This window comes from Lycorma delicatula, chromosome 9, assembly GCF_047948215.1.
Source record: "Lycorma delicatula isolate Av1 chromosome 9, ASM4794821v1, whole genome shotgun sequence".
NCBI lineage: Eukaryota > Metazoa > Arthropoda > Insecta > Hemiptera > Fulgoridae > Lycorma > Lycorma delicatula.
In genome coordinates, this window is record NC_134463.1 from 72,500,635 (window position 1) to 72,518,901 (window position 18,267).

An 18,267-nucleotide genomic window follows, 5' to 3' on the forward strand; every position below is an offset into this window, starting at 1 on the left:
TAGCTTGTGCTATTCGGCATTTTATATCGCTCCTGCTTCGTCCATCTTTAGTAATTCTACTTCCCAAATAACAAAAATTCTTCTACCTCCATAATCTTTTCTCCTCCTATTTTCACATTCAGTGGTCCATCTTTGTTATTTCTACTACATTTCATTACTTTTGTTTTGTTCTTGTTTATGCGATAGTTCTTGCATAGGACTTCATCTATGCCGTTCATTGTTTCTTCTAAATCCGTTTTACTCTCGGCTAAAATTACTATATCATCAGCAAATCGTAGCATCTTTATCTTTTCACCTTGTACTGTTACTCCGAATCTAAATTGTTCTTTAACATCATTAACTGCTAGTTCCATGTAAAGATTAAAAAGTAACGGAGATAGGGAACATCCTTGTCGGACTCCCTTTCTTATTACGGCTTCTTTCTTATGTTCTTCAATTGTTACTGTTGCTGTTTGGTTCCTGTACATGTTAGCAATTGTTCTTCTATCTCTGTATTTGAACCCTAATTTTTTTAAAATGCTAAACATTTTATTCCAGTCTACGTTATCGAATGCCTTTTCTAGGTTTATAAACGCCAAGTATGTTGGTTTGTTTTTCTTTAATCTTCCTTCTACTATTAATCTGTGGCCTAAAATTGCTTCCTTTGTCCCTATACTTTTCCTGAAATCAAATTGGTCTTCTCCTAACACTTCCTCCACTCTCCTCTCAATTCTTGCGTATAGAATTCTAGTTAAGATTTTTGATGCATGACTAGTTAAACTAATTGTTCTGTATTCTTCACATTTATCTGCCCCTGCTTTCTTTGGTAACATTACTATAACACTTTTTTTGAAGTCTGACGGAAATTCCCCTTTTTCATAAATATTACACACCAGTTTGTATAATCTATCAATCGCTTCCTTACCTGCACTGCGCAGTAATTCTACAGGTATTAGGACCTCTTGCGATGTCCTCCTCAAAAATCTTCTTTACCTCCTCTTCCTCAAGCTTCTCCAAATTCCACCGATTCATCTGACACCTTTTCTTCAGGTTTTTAAACCCCAATCTACATTTCATTATCACCAAATTATGGTCGCTATCAATGTCTGCTCCAGGGTAAGTTTTGCAGTCAATGAGTTGATTTCTAAATCTTTGCTTAACCATGATATAACCTGTCTGATACCTTGCAGTATCGCCTGGCTTTTTCCAAGTGTATATTCTTCTAGTATGATTTTTAAATTGGATGTTGGCAATTACTAAATTGTACTTCGTGCAAAACTCTATAAGTCGGTCACTCTATAAGTCATTCATTCCTTTTGCCCAGCCCGTATTCACCCACTATATTTCCTTCCTTGCCTTTTCCAATGCTTGCATTCCAATCTCCAACTATTATTAAATTTTCATCTCCTTTTACGTGTTTAGTTGCTTCATCAATCTCTTCGTATACACACTCTACCTCATCATCATCATGGGCACTTGTAGGCATATAGACGTTAACAATCGTTGTCGGTTTAGGTTTTGATTTTATCCTTATTACAATGATTCTATCGCTATGCGTCTTGAAATACTCCACTCTCCTCCCTATCTTGTTCATCACGAAACCTACTCCTGCCTGCCCATTATTTGACGCTGAGTTAATTGTTATCAAAGTAAATGTTATCAAATAACAACAATATTAATTAAAAGTTAAAATGATAAATATGTTAAAAAAGAATGAATTTGTATGTATGATTTGGCTAGCCAACATTATATTACTGTGAAGGATTTTAAATAGATTAAATAGGCTGTAATAGATCTATTACAGCCTATATAATCGTGTCATCCTCATACCTGTTTGTTGGTTGATCAAGCATTTTTATATTTATATATATAAAATGTCTAAACTCCTATTACTATGATTCATATTATATGTTTTAATTTCTAATACTTCCAAATTAGTGTATTTTTATTGGTAATATATACAAAAAACAAATATTAAAAATTAACAATAATACATGTCTAATACCAATAAATGAAACAAAAAATTGACAATGTATATTTAAAATATGTATATATTGATAGCATAGTTGAAAATATTACAAAGATTTATGATAAAAATAAGTTTATCTGCTTACCAGTCAAACAATCATATAATAAAACATTTAAAAAAATTAGGCATACTGATTCACATTGTGTATATAATTTGGGTGGAATTTATAAAATGAAATGTAACTGTGACCATATTTACATAGGAAAGACCACTACATATTTCAAAACCAGATTTTTCTGAACATTTCAGATATAAAAATGGAAATTGGGTTTTTTTAATGTTTCTGACCACCTTATTGATAATAAACATTCAATAACTGATATTTACACCAATTTGGAAGTATTAGAAATTAAAAAATGTAATATGAATAATAATAATAATAATAGGAGTTTAGACATTTCTGAGAGATTTTATATATATAAATATAAAAATGCTTGATCAACCAACAAACAGTTATGAGGATGCATGATTATAAAGGCTGCAATAGAAAGCAGCACTTCATCAAATATTGTTAATTTTTAATTTAATCTATTTAAAATCCTACACAGTAATATAATATTGGCTAGCCAAATCGCACACACAAATTCATTCTTTTTTAACATATTTATCATTTTAACTTTAACTTTAACTTTGATTTTAAAGTTTTTATCTAAAGTTTTAACAAATTATGTTTTATTATATTTGTCAAGAGTTTATTTTGTTAATGGTGTGTATTCATAATATGCAATTTTACATGAACCATTAAAGGACTGTATTAACTGAAGACGCAAGAAAATCATGAAAGTACTCTTGTGAATATATAATGATATAAGGTAACTGTCATCCTACTTAATTTAATTTTATTCTGTACATGATGGATCAAGTTATTTATTTATAAAAAATATAATATATATATGTATATATATATGTCAGAATTGTTAATGAATTCTGTAACTTTTTGCTGAGGTAAAAATACCTGATCAGAATATCTACTGCAGACAAGCAATTTTTATAGATGTTATATACTTGTATTAATTTTTCATACTAACATACAACATAAAAGTTTATAAATCTAATAGGTGTATATGAGTAGTAAATTAATAACTATTATATCATACTTAATATTGCACCATATGATGAACAATATAATTAATGACATGAGTGTTTAGTATATGTAATGGGATATCTTAACTTCATTTTTAATTAATATGAAATATATCTTATATCCCTCTCACATTTAAGGGAACTTCAGCACAATTTTTTAAGTATTTTAAAAATTTTGTACATAATACATTAGAATAGACCATGTCACTAAAAAATAAATAATCATAAATTTAAAAACAAATTATAAGATAAAGTATAGATGTGATTAATAATTTAAATACAAACACATGAAATATTGTTAAGGTAAGTACATTAAATATAAAAAACATACATCTAGGGGCGTTGCTACCGTCCCCCCTGGCAAGTATGACAACTTGACAGAGAGGCAGTGGCGCTACCTCTCTTAAAATAATCTTTAAAAGTTATAGTGGTAGTTATAGTTAAAGTTATAGTGGCACTATAATCTTTAAAATAGGGTTTTTGTAATCCTTCCATACCTTCAAATTCATTTTTTTAAATAAATTAGAATGATTTTGGATATATGAATTGTTTTTAAGAATCCTGAATAATAATATAATCTTATGTGCAAAACAATTTTTTGATTAGCATTCTTGTGTTTTTTATTGGAGCACATCGAAGTCCCAGAGTAACTACTCTAAAAATATTCAGAAGCACTGAGACTGAGATTGCTGATTCTGATCGATCAGGAATAACTCAACCAATTTTCACCTAATTTTAACATGCATATTTAAATTTCAATGAAACAGTGAAGTAGTTTGGACATTTTTGAGCCTCAAAATTTTATACATAGGCATATATGTATAAAACACATCCAATAAGTATTTTTCATATTTTATTTTATTTTTATATTGAACACTGTTCACGTTTTTTTAAAACAGAGATTTGTCTCTGAATTTATTTTTAAAATAAGTGATCGTAGGAGCAAGTATGACTATCTACATTGAACTCAATGGAAAATTCCATTTTTAACTCTACAAAACAAATGAAATCAAAACACCTTCTGTCAAGCTTAAACTTTCATTTGATCATTTTCATATTACATGAAGTTTCTTCAGTATTTCAATATAAGACTTTTTTTTTTACATACAACTCTATGCCTAAACATACTTATGTTGAGCTAGTGTTTTTTACAAACCATTTATATACTAGATCTCAACAAAAAATGTGTGATGAACAATTATTTTTAAATAGCCTACTTAATAGTAATATTTCATACCTTACTGAATTCATCCTGTAGAATTCATTGTAAGATAAAAACAATATGTCTTGCTCTAAAATGGGATCGACCAAGCTGAACAAGATACAGATAAATAATTTATCTTATAATATGATCTATATAATATAATATTCTTTACTGTTCAGAACAGATGTTTTAATTATTTTGTTGTGTGAGCTGGTCCCTATGTCTCAGTTACATGCCTGCATTATTAGCAATAACAAGACTCATTTTCTGGAAAGGATTGGAATACTATTTTTAAAACTCCTCTTTATATTTTCAATACCAATATCTTAATATTTTGAATGAATTTTTTACATTTAATTAAAGGTCCTTAAGAGTAAGGACAGCTGTTACCAGAGGGTAACAGCTGTTTTTATTGTATTTCAGAAATTTGTTAAAAATTATTAATAGCAATTAGAAATATGATTTCTATCTTACAATTAAGTTTTAAAATCTTGTTTTTAAATTTATATAATAAACAGTAAATTAGTCTGAAATATACATTTGTAGGCAAGAAAAGAAAAACATACTTTTGATAAACAGAAATAATTTGGTAATACAGAGCGTTTCATAATGTTCTTCGGAGTTTCGAAAATTCATTAACAAAAAACTATTTCACTCATAAGAATAAAACAAGTACTATTGTACGAAAGCGTACTTCAAATTATTCCATTCATATTTTTCCACATATATTAGGCAGTTAGTAAACCATTTGCTCGCTAGGCGTCGACAGTAGAGAAAATGGCTGCCACGGGAAGCGAGAAGTCGTTTGTGTGTAGAATTTCACTTGTCAAAGTCAGTAATTTCTGTGCAACGTGCGTTTCGGTTAAAATTTCATAAGGAGCCACCAAGTGACAATTCAATTCGTGCATGGTATAAACAATTCAGTGAAACTGGTTGCTTGTGCAAGCGAAAATCAACTTGGGTCGTCCATCAACCTCAGAAGTCAATGTCGAACGTGTGCGTGCAAGTTTCATTCGCAGCCCGTCAAAATCGACTGCGGCTGCAGGCAGAGAATTAGGAATTCCGAAAATAACAATGTGGAGAGTTCTCCATAAACGTTTATTATGCAAACCGTACCATCTGCAATTAATCCAGCGTCTTTCTGATGGAGATAAAACACGTAGGCTCGATTTTTGTTTACAGTTACAGGAAAAGATGTTGTTAGATGAAGGCTTTCTAAACAAAATAATTTTCAGCGAGGAAGCTACTTTCCATATTAGCGGCAAAGTAAACCGTCATAACGTGCGAGTTTGGGGAACTGAAAACCCACACGCTTATGTGGTACACATTCGGGATTCTCCGAAAGTAAACTTTTTTGTGCGGTCGCTCGTGAGGCAGTGTATGGGCCGTTCTTTTTTATGGAAACTACTGTAACCGGCATGATATACCTGAATATGTTGCAATTATGGCTTATGTCTCAGCTACTCAACGACTTCATTTTTCAGCAAGATGGTTGTCCTGCCCGTTTTCATAACGAGGTTCGACAGTACCTTAACACAACATTACCTCGGCGTTGAATAGGACGTGCGTCTGAAGAAGACCAACACATTATGCTGTGGCCACCTCTCTCTTTTCCTGTTTAGCCTCCGGTAACTACCGTTTAGATAATTCTTCAGAGGATGATATCTATGAGTGTAATTGAAGTGTAGTCTTGTACATTCTCAGTTCGACTATTCTTGAGATGTGTGGTTAATTGAAACCCAACCACCAAAGAACACCGGTATCCACGATCTAGTATTCAAATCCGTGTAAAAATAACTGGCTTTACTAGGGCTTGAACGCTGTAACTCTCGACTTTTCAAATCAGCTGATTAGACGCGTTAACCACTAGACTAACCCGATGGGTTATATGCTGTGGCCAACAAGATCACCAGACCTCACGCCATGTGAATTCTTTCTCTGGGGTTACGTGAATGATAACGTGTTTATCCCACCAATGCAGCACGATATCGCTGCGCTAAAGGATCGCATAATCAATGCAATCAACTCTATCGAAAATGACATTTTACAACGAGTTTGGCAAGTGTTGGGAACACTTTCGTGTTGATGTGTGCCGTGTCACCAAAGGAGCACATATTGAACATTTATAGATTTTAACAAAAACTGTTTGAGTCCCTGCATCACCTTGTACAACTTTCATTTAGGTAAGTGAAATACTTTTTTTGTACTGAATTTTTGTAACTCCTAAGAACATTATGAAATGCTCTGTACATTGAAATTCCACTAATAAAGTGTTTTCATTAAGTTTATCTGCCAATTTCAGATTCGTCATCACTCCATGCTTTATGTAATCTAAAATCTCATCATCATTTTTAACAGTACCTGCATTTACTATTATGGTCACAAAATAACATTTCATCATTAGTTAATTAATTTTTTTTTCCATTTGGGCAAGTAAAACTAATAAAAAATCTGCCAGCATGTATTCCGCATGTAACATTGAATGAGATCTAAAAGATCTTCGATTTGTAATATTAGAATGACAAACTTTGAAAAATGGAAAGTTACATTGTCTCTGATATTTTTCATGAAATTGTTGTTAATGTAACATTACAGCTCCGGTATGCAGTGTTAAGTTTTTCAAATGAATATCATACTCATGATGTGTGGCTTTATTTTTAGCTTTCACAAGCAACCATTTTTTTTAGACAAATTAATTTGTAAGATGTTCAAAAACTTGTATGTGGGAAATGTGATTATGGAAATTTTCACTGTGAAAAAAATACAAGCATGATTTGAATGTTAACTCAAAACATTTTCAGATAAAAGGTAGATGTCATACTTCTATAGTCTGCAAATGGTGTTAAATAACCACAATTTCATTGTGATATTTCATTAATTAGAAATGTTTGAATTATTACTTTGATTTACATTTATTCTTTTACGTGTAAAAAATTAATAATATTGTAATAAAGGTAATTATGCATAAAGAAAATTTCATAGATTATTAAGATTAAGGAAATATTTATTATAAATTATAAAATTAATAAGTAATAAAGAATTTTTTAAAATATGTGTAATATAAAATATTGAGTGATTCATTAATGTTTTGTGATCCTTATTTTATTTAATTGTAATATATTATTTTTAATAATTATTCTTAAATATTTATGTAATAAATTAATTTAAAAATGATTTACAAATACAACAAAATGATTTATTATATACATATGTAATTAAACATGTTCTCAGTGAGATGTCTAATTACAAGTATAAATACTATTATTTATGAAATTATAGATCATTAGTAAAGTTACGCCTTTACAGTATTTGTAAAAGAACTCTCAAATCTCATTGAGAGTAACACACAGACACAAACATTGACAAATTAAACATTTATCTATAAAACAATAATAATTATTATTTCAACATTATAATTCTTATTTAAGGGCCGTCCACTCATCACGTAAGCATGAAAGAGAATGGGGGAGGGGTTTGCTAGATATTACAAAGAGAGAGAGAGAGAGAGTTAAAAATATTATTGCATAAGATCTTTGGAAGAAATTTGTTTACCTTTATTTTTTATACAAAAATAAACCCTTTTAAAAAATAATTTTCTTTGAATCACCTTTATTTATAAAAATATAAAATATAATTAATTTCTATGAAGGATATATATATATATATATATATATATATATATATATATATATATATATATATATATAATGATGAATAAATAAAAACCAAATTTTAAAATCTATTTATCAAAATAACAGATCTAAGCAGTTTTTATTAAAAAACAGATGAGTAGATTATGTGTCAAAACTGTAATGGCTGCAGGCAATCTGAAATGAATCATAGGTAAAATTTCCATAAAAGGCATGACATTTTTGAAAATAAAAAAAATCCCACACCATACTTACTAAAAATAGTGAACTGTGATCTCCCATTGTTTCTTCACTAATAAATACGATTGCTTATCAGAAATCCAAGCCCACCAAAATACCTTCTATATTTTGATAGCTCTACTGAACATCATCACCCTCAAGGAAAGCAATGCCTGCTGGTACTTCTTCTACCTCTATAGATATTTTACATATGTCACAGCTACAAGAAACTATGAGATAATATATTATATAAACTGCTTCACCTCAATCGAGAAATTAAAAAATACCTCTTCATCATTCTTCCATCATTTTAATGATTTTGAAATATGCAACCAGTAATATTGTGAATCAGAAGTATTTGTTTAAAAAGCATAATTTTTATATTTAAAAAATATGTGGTAGGATATTAGCATACTACGGTTTTTAGCTTACCTATTTTATTTACATAGAAAAAATAAGCAAAAACTAAATTTTTATAATTGTATAATTTGCTTCAAACAAATATTGAAAAATTGAAAAAATCAGTTTATAAACCAATTTTTTTTTTAATTTAAAAATGAAATTATCTGTTTGACAAGTATAGTTAATGCCACAAAGTTGAAAATCTTGGAATTATTCAACTTTTTTCCATTTTTTTTAATTTTATTCTTGAACTAAAAATTATATAAAAATTGACAAAGGTGATCTTAAATCTGATGAAATCTCACATGGAAGGAAATTGATCTAAAAACCATAACTTAAAGCTTTTGTAATTTATGGACAGCCCCTAATTAATTGAAGTACATATTTGCCAATTTTTAATGGACCAAACACATCTTTAACATATTTTATATGCTACTACTAACAAGTATTAGATAACACTTTTACCATATTACCTTTTTTTGGTGTTTCTTTTTTTATAAAATATTACTCTACAATGATTAATATTAATGAAAACAAATGGTAATTATCATTATAACTTCTTAATGTCTTATTTTTGTCAATAACAAAGCTTAAATTTTGTAAGTTAATTTAATTAAACATTTTTATAAGCATCTACCAGCCTTATCAGATGGTTGAAAAATTTGCGTAGTTTAAATTAAACCACCATTTGTGGTTATTTTTACCACCATTATATATTTACAATATTTAACTGATAAATTTTAATTTTTTAACATTGTTCAATTTGAATAAATTGTTTGTGTGGGTATTGTTTTTTAATTTGTTACTTAAAATAACAAAAATTGGTGAAGACAATCTAAATCTTAATTTAAAATAGTTTAACAAACACTATACACTACTTTAACTCTGTATTTTTTTGAGTTTTATGGGCATCAACTGTTATGATCATTAGCCTCATGAAAATATATAGCATATGAAAAAACCATGCCTGACCAGTATTTGAACCTGGGACTTCCACATGAAAGGACAAGACGGTACCACTTTGTATTTATTTAGTAAATATTATAATTTATTATTTTATGTAATAAAGTATTATCTAACAATTTACAGAGGATTATTTTTTTAATTAAAATAAAGTAACTTGTAAAAAAAATATTTAACAAATATTATTTCATCCTTTCAATGCATTCTCTACTACATTCAAGCAGCCTGGAGTAGTATCCTAAATTCTAAAAAAAATTGTGAGATAAAGACATACCACCACTCAGAATATTATATTTTTTGCTTCTATTTGTTTATGTGTCTTTGCCATATTTCATCATTAATTTCTCTTAAACTCATTGACATAAAGAGTTAAATTTATTTTAAAAATAGATAGTTTTATCATTTTTAACACAATTTATAAGTGTGGGTGATTACTAAGACATCCCCTTAATAACATTTCTGGCTTAATAGAATATTATTTTTATAAAATGTATTACTTTTTTAAATGTGCATTTTAAACAAATTCTTTCTATCACTAAGGACATGTAGTTTCTTTCATAACATGTAGACTGAAATTCAGAGAGAGGATAAATTTACTTCCTAACTAGTTTAACAAAGGAGCTAGCTCCTAGATCAAACTGATCTAGCAATCAATTACATTTATCTTAAAGGATTAAGAGTTCTGATATTACCCCATAAGCATCTTGGTCCTAGATTACAGTTTTTGAATAACCACTGAAGAAGAAAAGATTAAGGATCAGTGAAAGAGGCAGGATGATGACAATTATCCACAGAGGCATTGCAAAATGAGACTTACCTGTTTCAGGATTCATTCAGCAACTGGGCATCACCTAAACCCACTGATATCAGTTGATTGTGGGGTATCTATATCCAAATAACAGCACATTGATGATTTTATACAGATATACTTAAATAAGTATGTTACTATAATGCAGCCACTTATTTTTCTTTCATATATTATTACCAGAGGCAAGGCTCAAATCCTTGCCCAATCTGTTTGAATTTTGTGGCAAGGGGAAGTATCAATTTAAACTATATACCTTCTTGGTAGGTTGGGAAAGTTTCAGCCTTTAATCTCGATAGTCCAGGGTTCAAATCCCAGGCATGGTATTTTTCATATGCTGCAAAATTTCATTCCATATTTTCATGCACAAGCTTTGAGATTATGTGGTTTTAATAATAAAAAAAAATCATTCAGCTAGATTTCCATTGAGGGTAACCTAACTTAGCATAAAAAGTATCTATATTTAAACAGTTTCACCATTAGTTTCCTTTTGCACATATGACTGAGTACATATAGTTGCCGTATTTGGTTTTTTTCCTTAAAATAAAACAATTGTTTTAGGATAAAACAATTATAACTTAATGATAGATTTGTAATCCAGTTATAGTAATCAAATTGGTTATAAAAGGTTTAGGCTGGTATTTTTTAGATGTTAAATGGACGTTTTATGGCATTTGATTATAATGGGCGAGTAATGAAAATGATTACAACAATATTTTTATATGTAGATACATTAATGAAAATAACAGTCAACAAAAAGATTCAATATATTTTTGACACATTTTAAATCGGTATGTCTTCAACACTTACACGTGTAAATTATACTCATTACCATTAATATCAGCGGGTTGTATGCACAGCATACAGTCTCTGCCATTGGATTTCAGTTCATACACACATATGCTCTCTGACAACAGGCTGTTTAAAACAGTAAGCAATGTTTTGCTCACTGTGTAATTTCTGTAGTTTTTTTTTGTACAGTTTCTGTACAGTTCATGGGGTACATATACACTGTACAGTGAAAGCACAGCACTGTTTTTGCAGTAATTTGTACACAGTCACATGGAGTAGGAGAGTTAGGTTATAGTAGAATTGAAAAGGCAAGTAGATGCTACCAACAGGTGGTAGGGAAAACTGTCAATATAAATGGTAATGAGTATAGAACATTATTTTTTTCATTTTTATTAAGTAATTTGATAATTTTTAAATGTATTAATAATTCTAATAAACAAAGAGGATTGGATTAATAATAACTCTGAAATATACTACAATTAAGTTTATGTAAATTATCCATTAAATTAAATATAATTACTTAGTAATCTTTAATAAAAGAATGAATATAATACTGACATTGAAAATTTTAATATTTTATTACGAATTTTAATAATTCAATTGTGTTTTTATACAATATAGTAATATAATCTGTTATTTTTATCTTTAGTAACTAGTATTTATTTGTACTATAATTATTCTTGTTAATTGTATGTTTCTTATATAAACATCTGGTTTTCACGTGATAGCCTGTTATATATTACGATAAAATAAGTAAGCTTAGAAAACAGTTTTTTTTTCTAATCAGAAACTAAATTTTTGGTTTAATAGCAATTTATTTCAAAATTTAAATAAATAATTTATTTGATATATCACTTTATTACACTATGATTCATCATATAATGAACATCTGTTTCTTTAAATAAATAACACTGATTATTATCTTACAATATACTTTATTGTAATAAAATTAATCAGCATCTTCTATTGAAGAAAACTAAAAGCACACATTACATTTAAAGGTTAACAAAAGTGAATTATACAGTAATATTATTACTGAAAGCATGTGCACTACTCTATATTATTTTATAAGTCCATGGGGATCTTAAGACTGACGTTATTTGATTGCACCCAAACAAAACTAATAAGAAAATTAAATTATATGTATGTGGCTATTTGCTTTCATATTACAGATTAAGAGATGACTCTACAAGCTCTTGATATGTCAATAAGTTTCTATGTGTGTTTCCTTATAATTACAAAATATAAATTGTAATTTTTTGTTGCTGTTGCTAAGAAGTGATGACATTTAATTTTTTTAATCTGAAACTTGATTTCTAGTTTAATAGAAATGAAAAAAAATCATGAAAAAAATTACCGCATTTTTAATAAACTTCAAAATAGTTTTTCAAAAATAAATCAACCGTGATAATTTTTTTTATTAAAAAGGAAAATAGTACAACATATTTTACTCATAATTAAAAAATATTTTTTCTATTTTTAAATAAAAATTGTTGAAATTATTATTTTAAATCTTGGATAATATCCATTATGCATTAAATAGTTTTGTGTAATTTATTTATTTGGTTTTAAATAAATATTTTAAATTTGAAGAATAAAAATTTAAACAAATGAAATTTGTAATAACCAACAAGCAAAATCGTTTTAACATTTTATTATCCTCTTGGTAAAACTATCCATTTAGGACCAGGACCACACATTTGGAATGGAATTAAAAAATTAACAACTAAATGCCAAATTTTTTCTTTATGGCACATTTTTCTATCTGAACAAATAAATATACACAGAGAGTCCTATACTTGAATTTTTTATTTTAAGAAGTAAAAGTTAAGCACACGTAAGAATAAATAATACAAGCTTACTCAAGTTTAAGGGGCATTAGGATCACTTCTAATGAGGAATAGTAATGAGGTGGAGTAATATGATTGCATGCTTTTATAGTAAGGTCTTCTGTTGATGAAAGTGCCTATTATGCAGGAGAATATAGTTAATTGGTTAAGAACTATTATAATTAAAAAGTTAATGAGTAAATTTGTAAAATATCTCAAGGTGTATATAGATTATTAAGGAGAGCAAATCATTTTTTGACAACTATATAGTACCAAATAACCAGATCAGTATGAGAAAGTTTAGTTTCTTAAAAATTCCGTCATAAAAAATAATTATGTACTTCACGAAGAATAAACTTCAAATGTCATATGAATTGTAAAAAAGTTCTCATAATGAAGTCATACTTCAGAAAATAATTTTATTTTAATTTGAAACATTACTGGCTTTTTTTTTTTAGTTATAAAATAAAGTTTTGTTTTTAAATTTCACTTCTTATATATGAAGATGTCTAAATTAACAGTTATTAATTGGCCAATATTATCAAATGTTTTCAGATGATTTTTAAAACTTATTCATTTATGGGCTATTGTGTCATAATTTGGTACCAAAAAATCATATTTGTCATAAAAAAATATATCAGATAGGATTTATAAAAAATTATTCATCCTAGGTCAATTATGATAAAAGCACTTTTCAACTAATCATTTATTACATAATTGTTGTATTATAAGTCATTATTATACGACCAAGTTAGTTAATATTGGTAATTTATTTTGTTACCAATACAATATAAAATACAGATAGTACTGTTTAAATAAAAATGTGTAAATTATTTATTCATAAAGTACATTAAGTCATTTTTTCATTGATATATATATATATATATATATATAAATGATTTTTTCATGAATAAACATCTCATAACGTAATAAAAAGGGTATATTTGTGTTTTAGGATAAATATATATTCTTTTTTTAATATGGTAAAATGTTTTTTTTAAGAAAAACAAAAATATAGTTAAAAATTTTATTAAAAAACAGACAAACAAATAATATAATTTATTTAAATAGCATAAAAAATAAATAATATTTATGAACAGAACAGATATTCAATTCTCATTGAGTAATGTTGTACTTAAAAAAATAAAAAAATGATATAAACAATTTTCTTCTTAGTCATAAAAATTGTTTTTGATTTCATTCTCCTCTTCTGAACTTACTTAATTACGTTCTTGAACTATTATTGATTAAATGTATGTGTGTGATTTGTACATGATATGGTATTTTTTTCATAAAGAAAAATTTTTATTCAGCCTTAAAAGTAAAAAAACCATCAACAACGAAAACAATCCCTTGAATGACTGAAAGTGTAGCTTTTGTCAGTCCCAAGTTAGCATGTCCCTTATTGAATGTCCATCCTGTGAATCTCTGGTAGGAGAACACTCCAGAAAGTATGTATAAGATAGCACCAGCCACACAGAAAAACAAGTCCTGAAACAAATTAAGAAGTTAATCTGACTGCAATAAAATCCTGTATAGAGTGAATGGAGCTTATCACTACAAATAATAATATTCTTTTAAGCCTGTAACTTAAGGAGAAATATTCGCTTAGAGATTTTAAGTTTAATCTTAGAACATAGTAATCAAACTGTGTTGATAGATTGTTCTATAGATGGTGACTTTCTAAAATAGTTGGAAATATGCTTTGAGAAGGTTTTAGAGTTTTTATTCAACTTCTTAATCAGCAGTAATATGTGTTTTAAGATATACCAAAGGAATATCTGATCATCTTAAAATGGGTACCTTAAACTACTACACAAGTTACAAAGAGTCAAAAAAATGTTCTAAAAAAAATATTTTGATGGTATATTTTCTTACATGAATTTAGAAATTAATTTTTTTTATTTACATATGTTTTTCAAAATCTATTTTGTAATTACATTTTGCCTGAGTTTATATTTATAATAGTTTCTTTAAAAAAATATTGATTTCAAAAACATAGTGAAAATAAAAAAAAAATTTATTCAATTCTTCATATTTAAACTTTGCAAATTAATAACAAACGCAACATAACATTTGTATTTTAATTCTGTCTTCAAACAGTCATTATATTTTTACTTTTCTACAAATTTTTTTAAAGCTAAATATTTTTTAAAAGTTTGTTTTAGTTCAGATTTTTATTTAATGTCAGTAACTTACAAAAATTTCATCCATTCAAATATGCAATACACGCATTTTGTACAAGAAATGAAAAAAACAACAAAACCTGTGTTGATGACAATTCAGTAATATTATGGAATAACATTAAGTAACTATTACAAAATGTCAAGTTAAGGGTCTTTGAGATATAGAAATATGTATTATTAATTTTTACTTACAGTTTTACAAATGACTTTCAATGCATGAAAGTTCTGCATGAAAATACTTTTGATATCTTATGACCACAATCAGGCTATAGTATTACATTATAACTCACTAACATTAAGTAATGATGAAATTAAACAGAATTTAAATCACTTATATGGCCACATAATTTTCTGTTTAAGAAAATCTTCCCTATAAAGGAACTGATAGCATTTATCTTACTGTCATCCATTGATAACAATGGATATCATTTTACTGAGAGTAATATGTGTGTTTGGAAATAGAAAAAATTATCTTAGCAACTAAAAGTAATCAAAATAAATGTAAGGCTTATAAATACACAAATTAATCAACTTACCACATTCCTGTTGACTGAATTTCCTGTTATGTAACCAATAAATACACCAATTACAACAATTGCAAAACCGCCAAATGTACTTGTTACCACAAATAGCGCAAATGATGTTTCTGCTTCAAATGTCTGATAATGAATGAATGCACAAGCAACTGCAAGTATCTGTAAAAAAGATGATTCGATAATTAAAATGAATAAATGTATTTAAAAATTATTATTATTATTATTATATGAATTTTTGGGTTATATGGATTGGATTTACCAAATACAGTTTTTGTGTATAAAATTTGTAGTATTAGAAAAATTTTTTTTGGAAAAAAAGGTTTGTGACATTATTTATCATTACAAATAAGTCAAGAGCCAATCAAAAATTGAGTTCAGATTAGGTGTTGAAAACAAACCAGTTACAACAGGAAATAGCGCATGAGCAATAGCTTCAAACAATTCATAGTTTTGTTTCATGTCCATTTTGTTTATAGATTGTAAAGTACCATTGTATTTGGTGGAAGCATTGGTAATGCTTCCATCAATTGTGAAGTCAATGGAATAATTTTATTTTGCAGATAAAAAGACTATTTTTCAAGAAATAGCACTGTTGAGTTATCTATCAAGAATTCTGTTATGTTGGAAAATACTGTTTATTACATAATGAGTAACAATGATGAGAGAGATAGATGGTGAAAATTTTAAGAAAACAGCATAGTTGTGAACAAAGATTAGGAAATATGTCACTCAATTGTATATGAAGTAACGCATTCAAAAAGTTGAATAAATTGAGATTAGTAAAAGTAATTTCACAATTTTTGAATTTTTACAAATTTCAAGAATAACTTTACAGGTGGAATTAATAACTTACATGTTGAGGTTCCATTAGTTAAATTCAAAGTGGGATACCAATAAAACTGACTAATGTGCACAAAATTTAAAAACCATAGACGAGTCTCCAACCAAAAAAAGTCAAGCAGCTATTATCAAACTAAGACTAAAGTGTTATGATACAAGAGGATTTTTCTGAAATAATTCATGAAAGCTTTGGACCATATTAACATTGGATTGTTTTATGAAATGATAAAGAAAGTTTGGATGTCAATCCAAATCAAATAGCAAAAATTGCTTATAAAGTCTGTTATTCTACGTGTTCAATGCAAACCCCTATTCCATAAGTTACAAAGAGATTTGAGCAGTTTAAATTGAAGATTTTCAACTGTTTGTCTACAGTACAGACTTGGCACCTGGTGAATACTACATATTTATCAAGTTGAAAACATGGCTGGCTAAACAGAACAGAACTATATAACATGGAATTATATAAAATTTGACTAAAGAAATAACTTGGAATAAACTACAGAAGTAAAACATAATTTGGTAAGTAAAACAGAATTCTGGGAGGAAAGCATAATACAATACATAATAAGATGGGAGCAGATTATTAAGATATAGTTCATAAATAAGCAACCTCTGTTACATTATGTTAGTCCTAGTTACATTATGTTGGTCGTAAAATGAAAGTAAAAAATTAAATATTTATAATTTTACAATGGTGAATTTACTGAATAATTAATAAATAGCTTTGTTTAGAATTATACTCATCACTGATTTGTGTTTTATTAAAAATTTATGTAATACTGGCCTTGAAAAAAATTTAAAACACACAACACACCCAAACCCTCCTACACACACACACTTATAAAAAATACACTCATGAACTTGTATTACATCATTGTTAGAAAAAGATTGTTATAATTAGTTTAAATTACATATTGTATACATATGAACTTAATATATGTAGGCCTTAATATACAACATGCATGATAGGCATTCAAACTGTTTACTATTTAAGTACATTTGTATGCATGATAAAAAAAAGAAAATTAATATTTAACCTACGTTGTAAAAAACTTATTTTACATTTTAAAATACAATAGTGTGTAATGTATTATGCAATATCTAAAATAATGCATGAAGTCATTCCAATGCAGCTGTTATTCTAGTATTGTAAAAGCTTTTCAAAATTCTTTGCATGTGTGGTGTGATGTGTGTATGTGTGTGTGTCTGGGAATAATAAGTACATAATTTGGTGATTAATAAAAAATGCTGTAATTTTTATCGAATTGGATTCCTTTAACCTCGGAAATTTCTATTGTATAACCAAGAATATAATTTTATTTTATTTATATATACATATATACAAAACAAGAATAAATCAACTAAAATGAAAGGCTAGATCAAGCTTAGCATATATATTACAATAAAAAATAGAAAGCATTATTACAGGTAAGCCAAGTGAGAGTGAGGTTTTGATGAACATGCATGAAGGGAATGTGAAAACATAAATATTTATATGTAAACAGCTATCTTTCACCATTCTTGGTGTTTTGCAGGTGTCTGAAATGTAGAACTTGGTTACCAAATAGAAATCATTAGTCTACTTGGTAGACTACTAAACAGACATGCATGCAGTCTTGTAGTAGTGCAACAAAAGTACCACTTTTAAATAAAAAATAATTTGTTTGCAATTTTATCAAAGGTTTTATTTTCATATTGTTTTAGTATTGATAACTGAACACATAAAAGGTCATATTTATTGAGATAA

At 27.6% G+C, this 18,267-nt stretch overlaps 1 protein-coding gene across 1 annotated transcript in view; it reads right to left on the bottom strand.

Annotated features, from left to right (window-relative positions):
- Window positions 1–13,968: 13,968 nt before the first annotated feature.
- Window positions 13,969–18,267, bottom strand: part of LOC142329685 (uncharacterized) — a 50,838-nt gene continuing 46,539 nt past the window's right edge. Inside the window, exons 3-4 of the mRNA XM_075374383.1 lie at window positions 15,678–15,836; window positions 13,969–14,446 (exon numbers count right to left, since the gene is read on the bottom strand). Of these exons, the coding sequence (XP_075230498.1) occupies window positions 14,261–14,446; window positions 15,678–15,836 (345 nt within the window). The 3' untranslated portion in view covers window positions 13,969–14,260. The remainder of the gene's footprint in view (window positions 14,447–15,677; window positions 15,837–18,267) is intronic.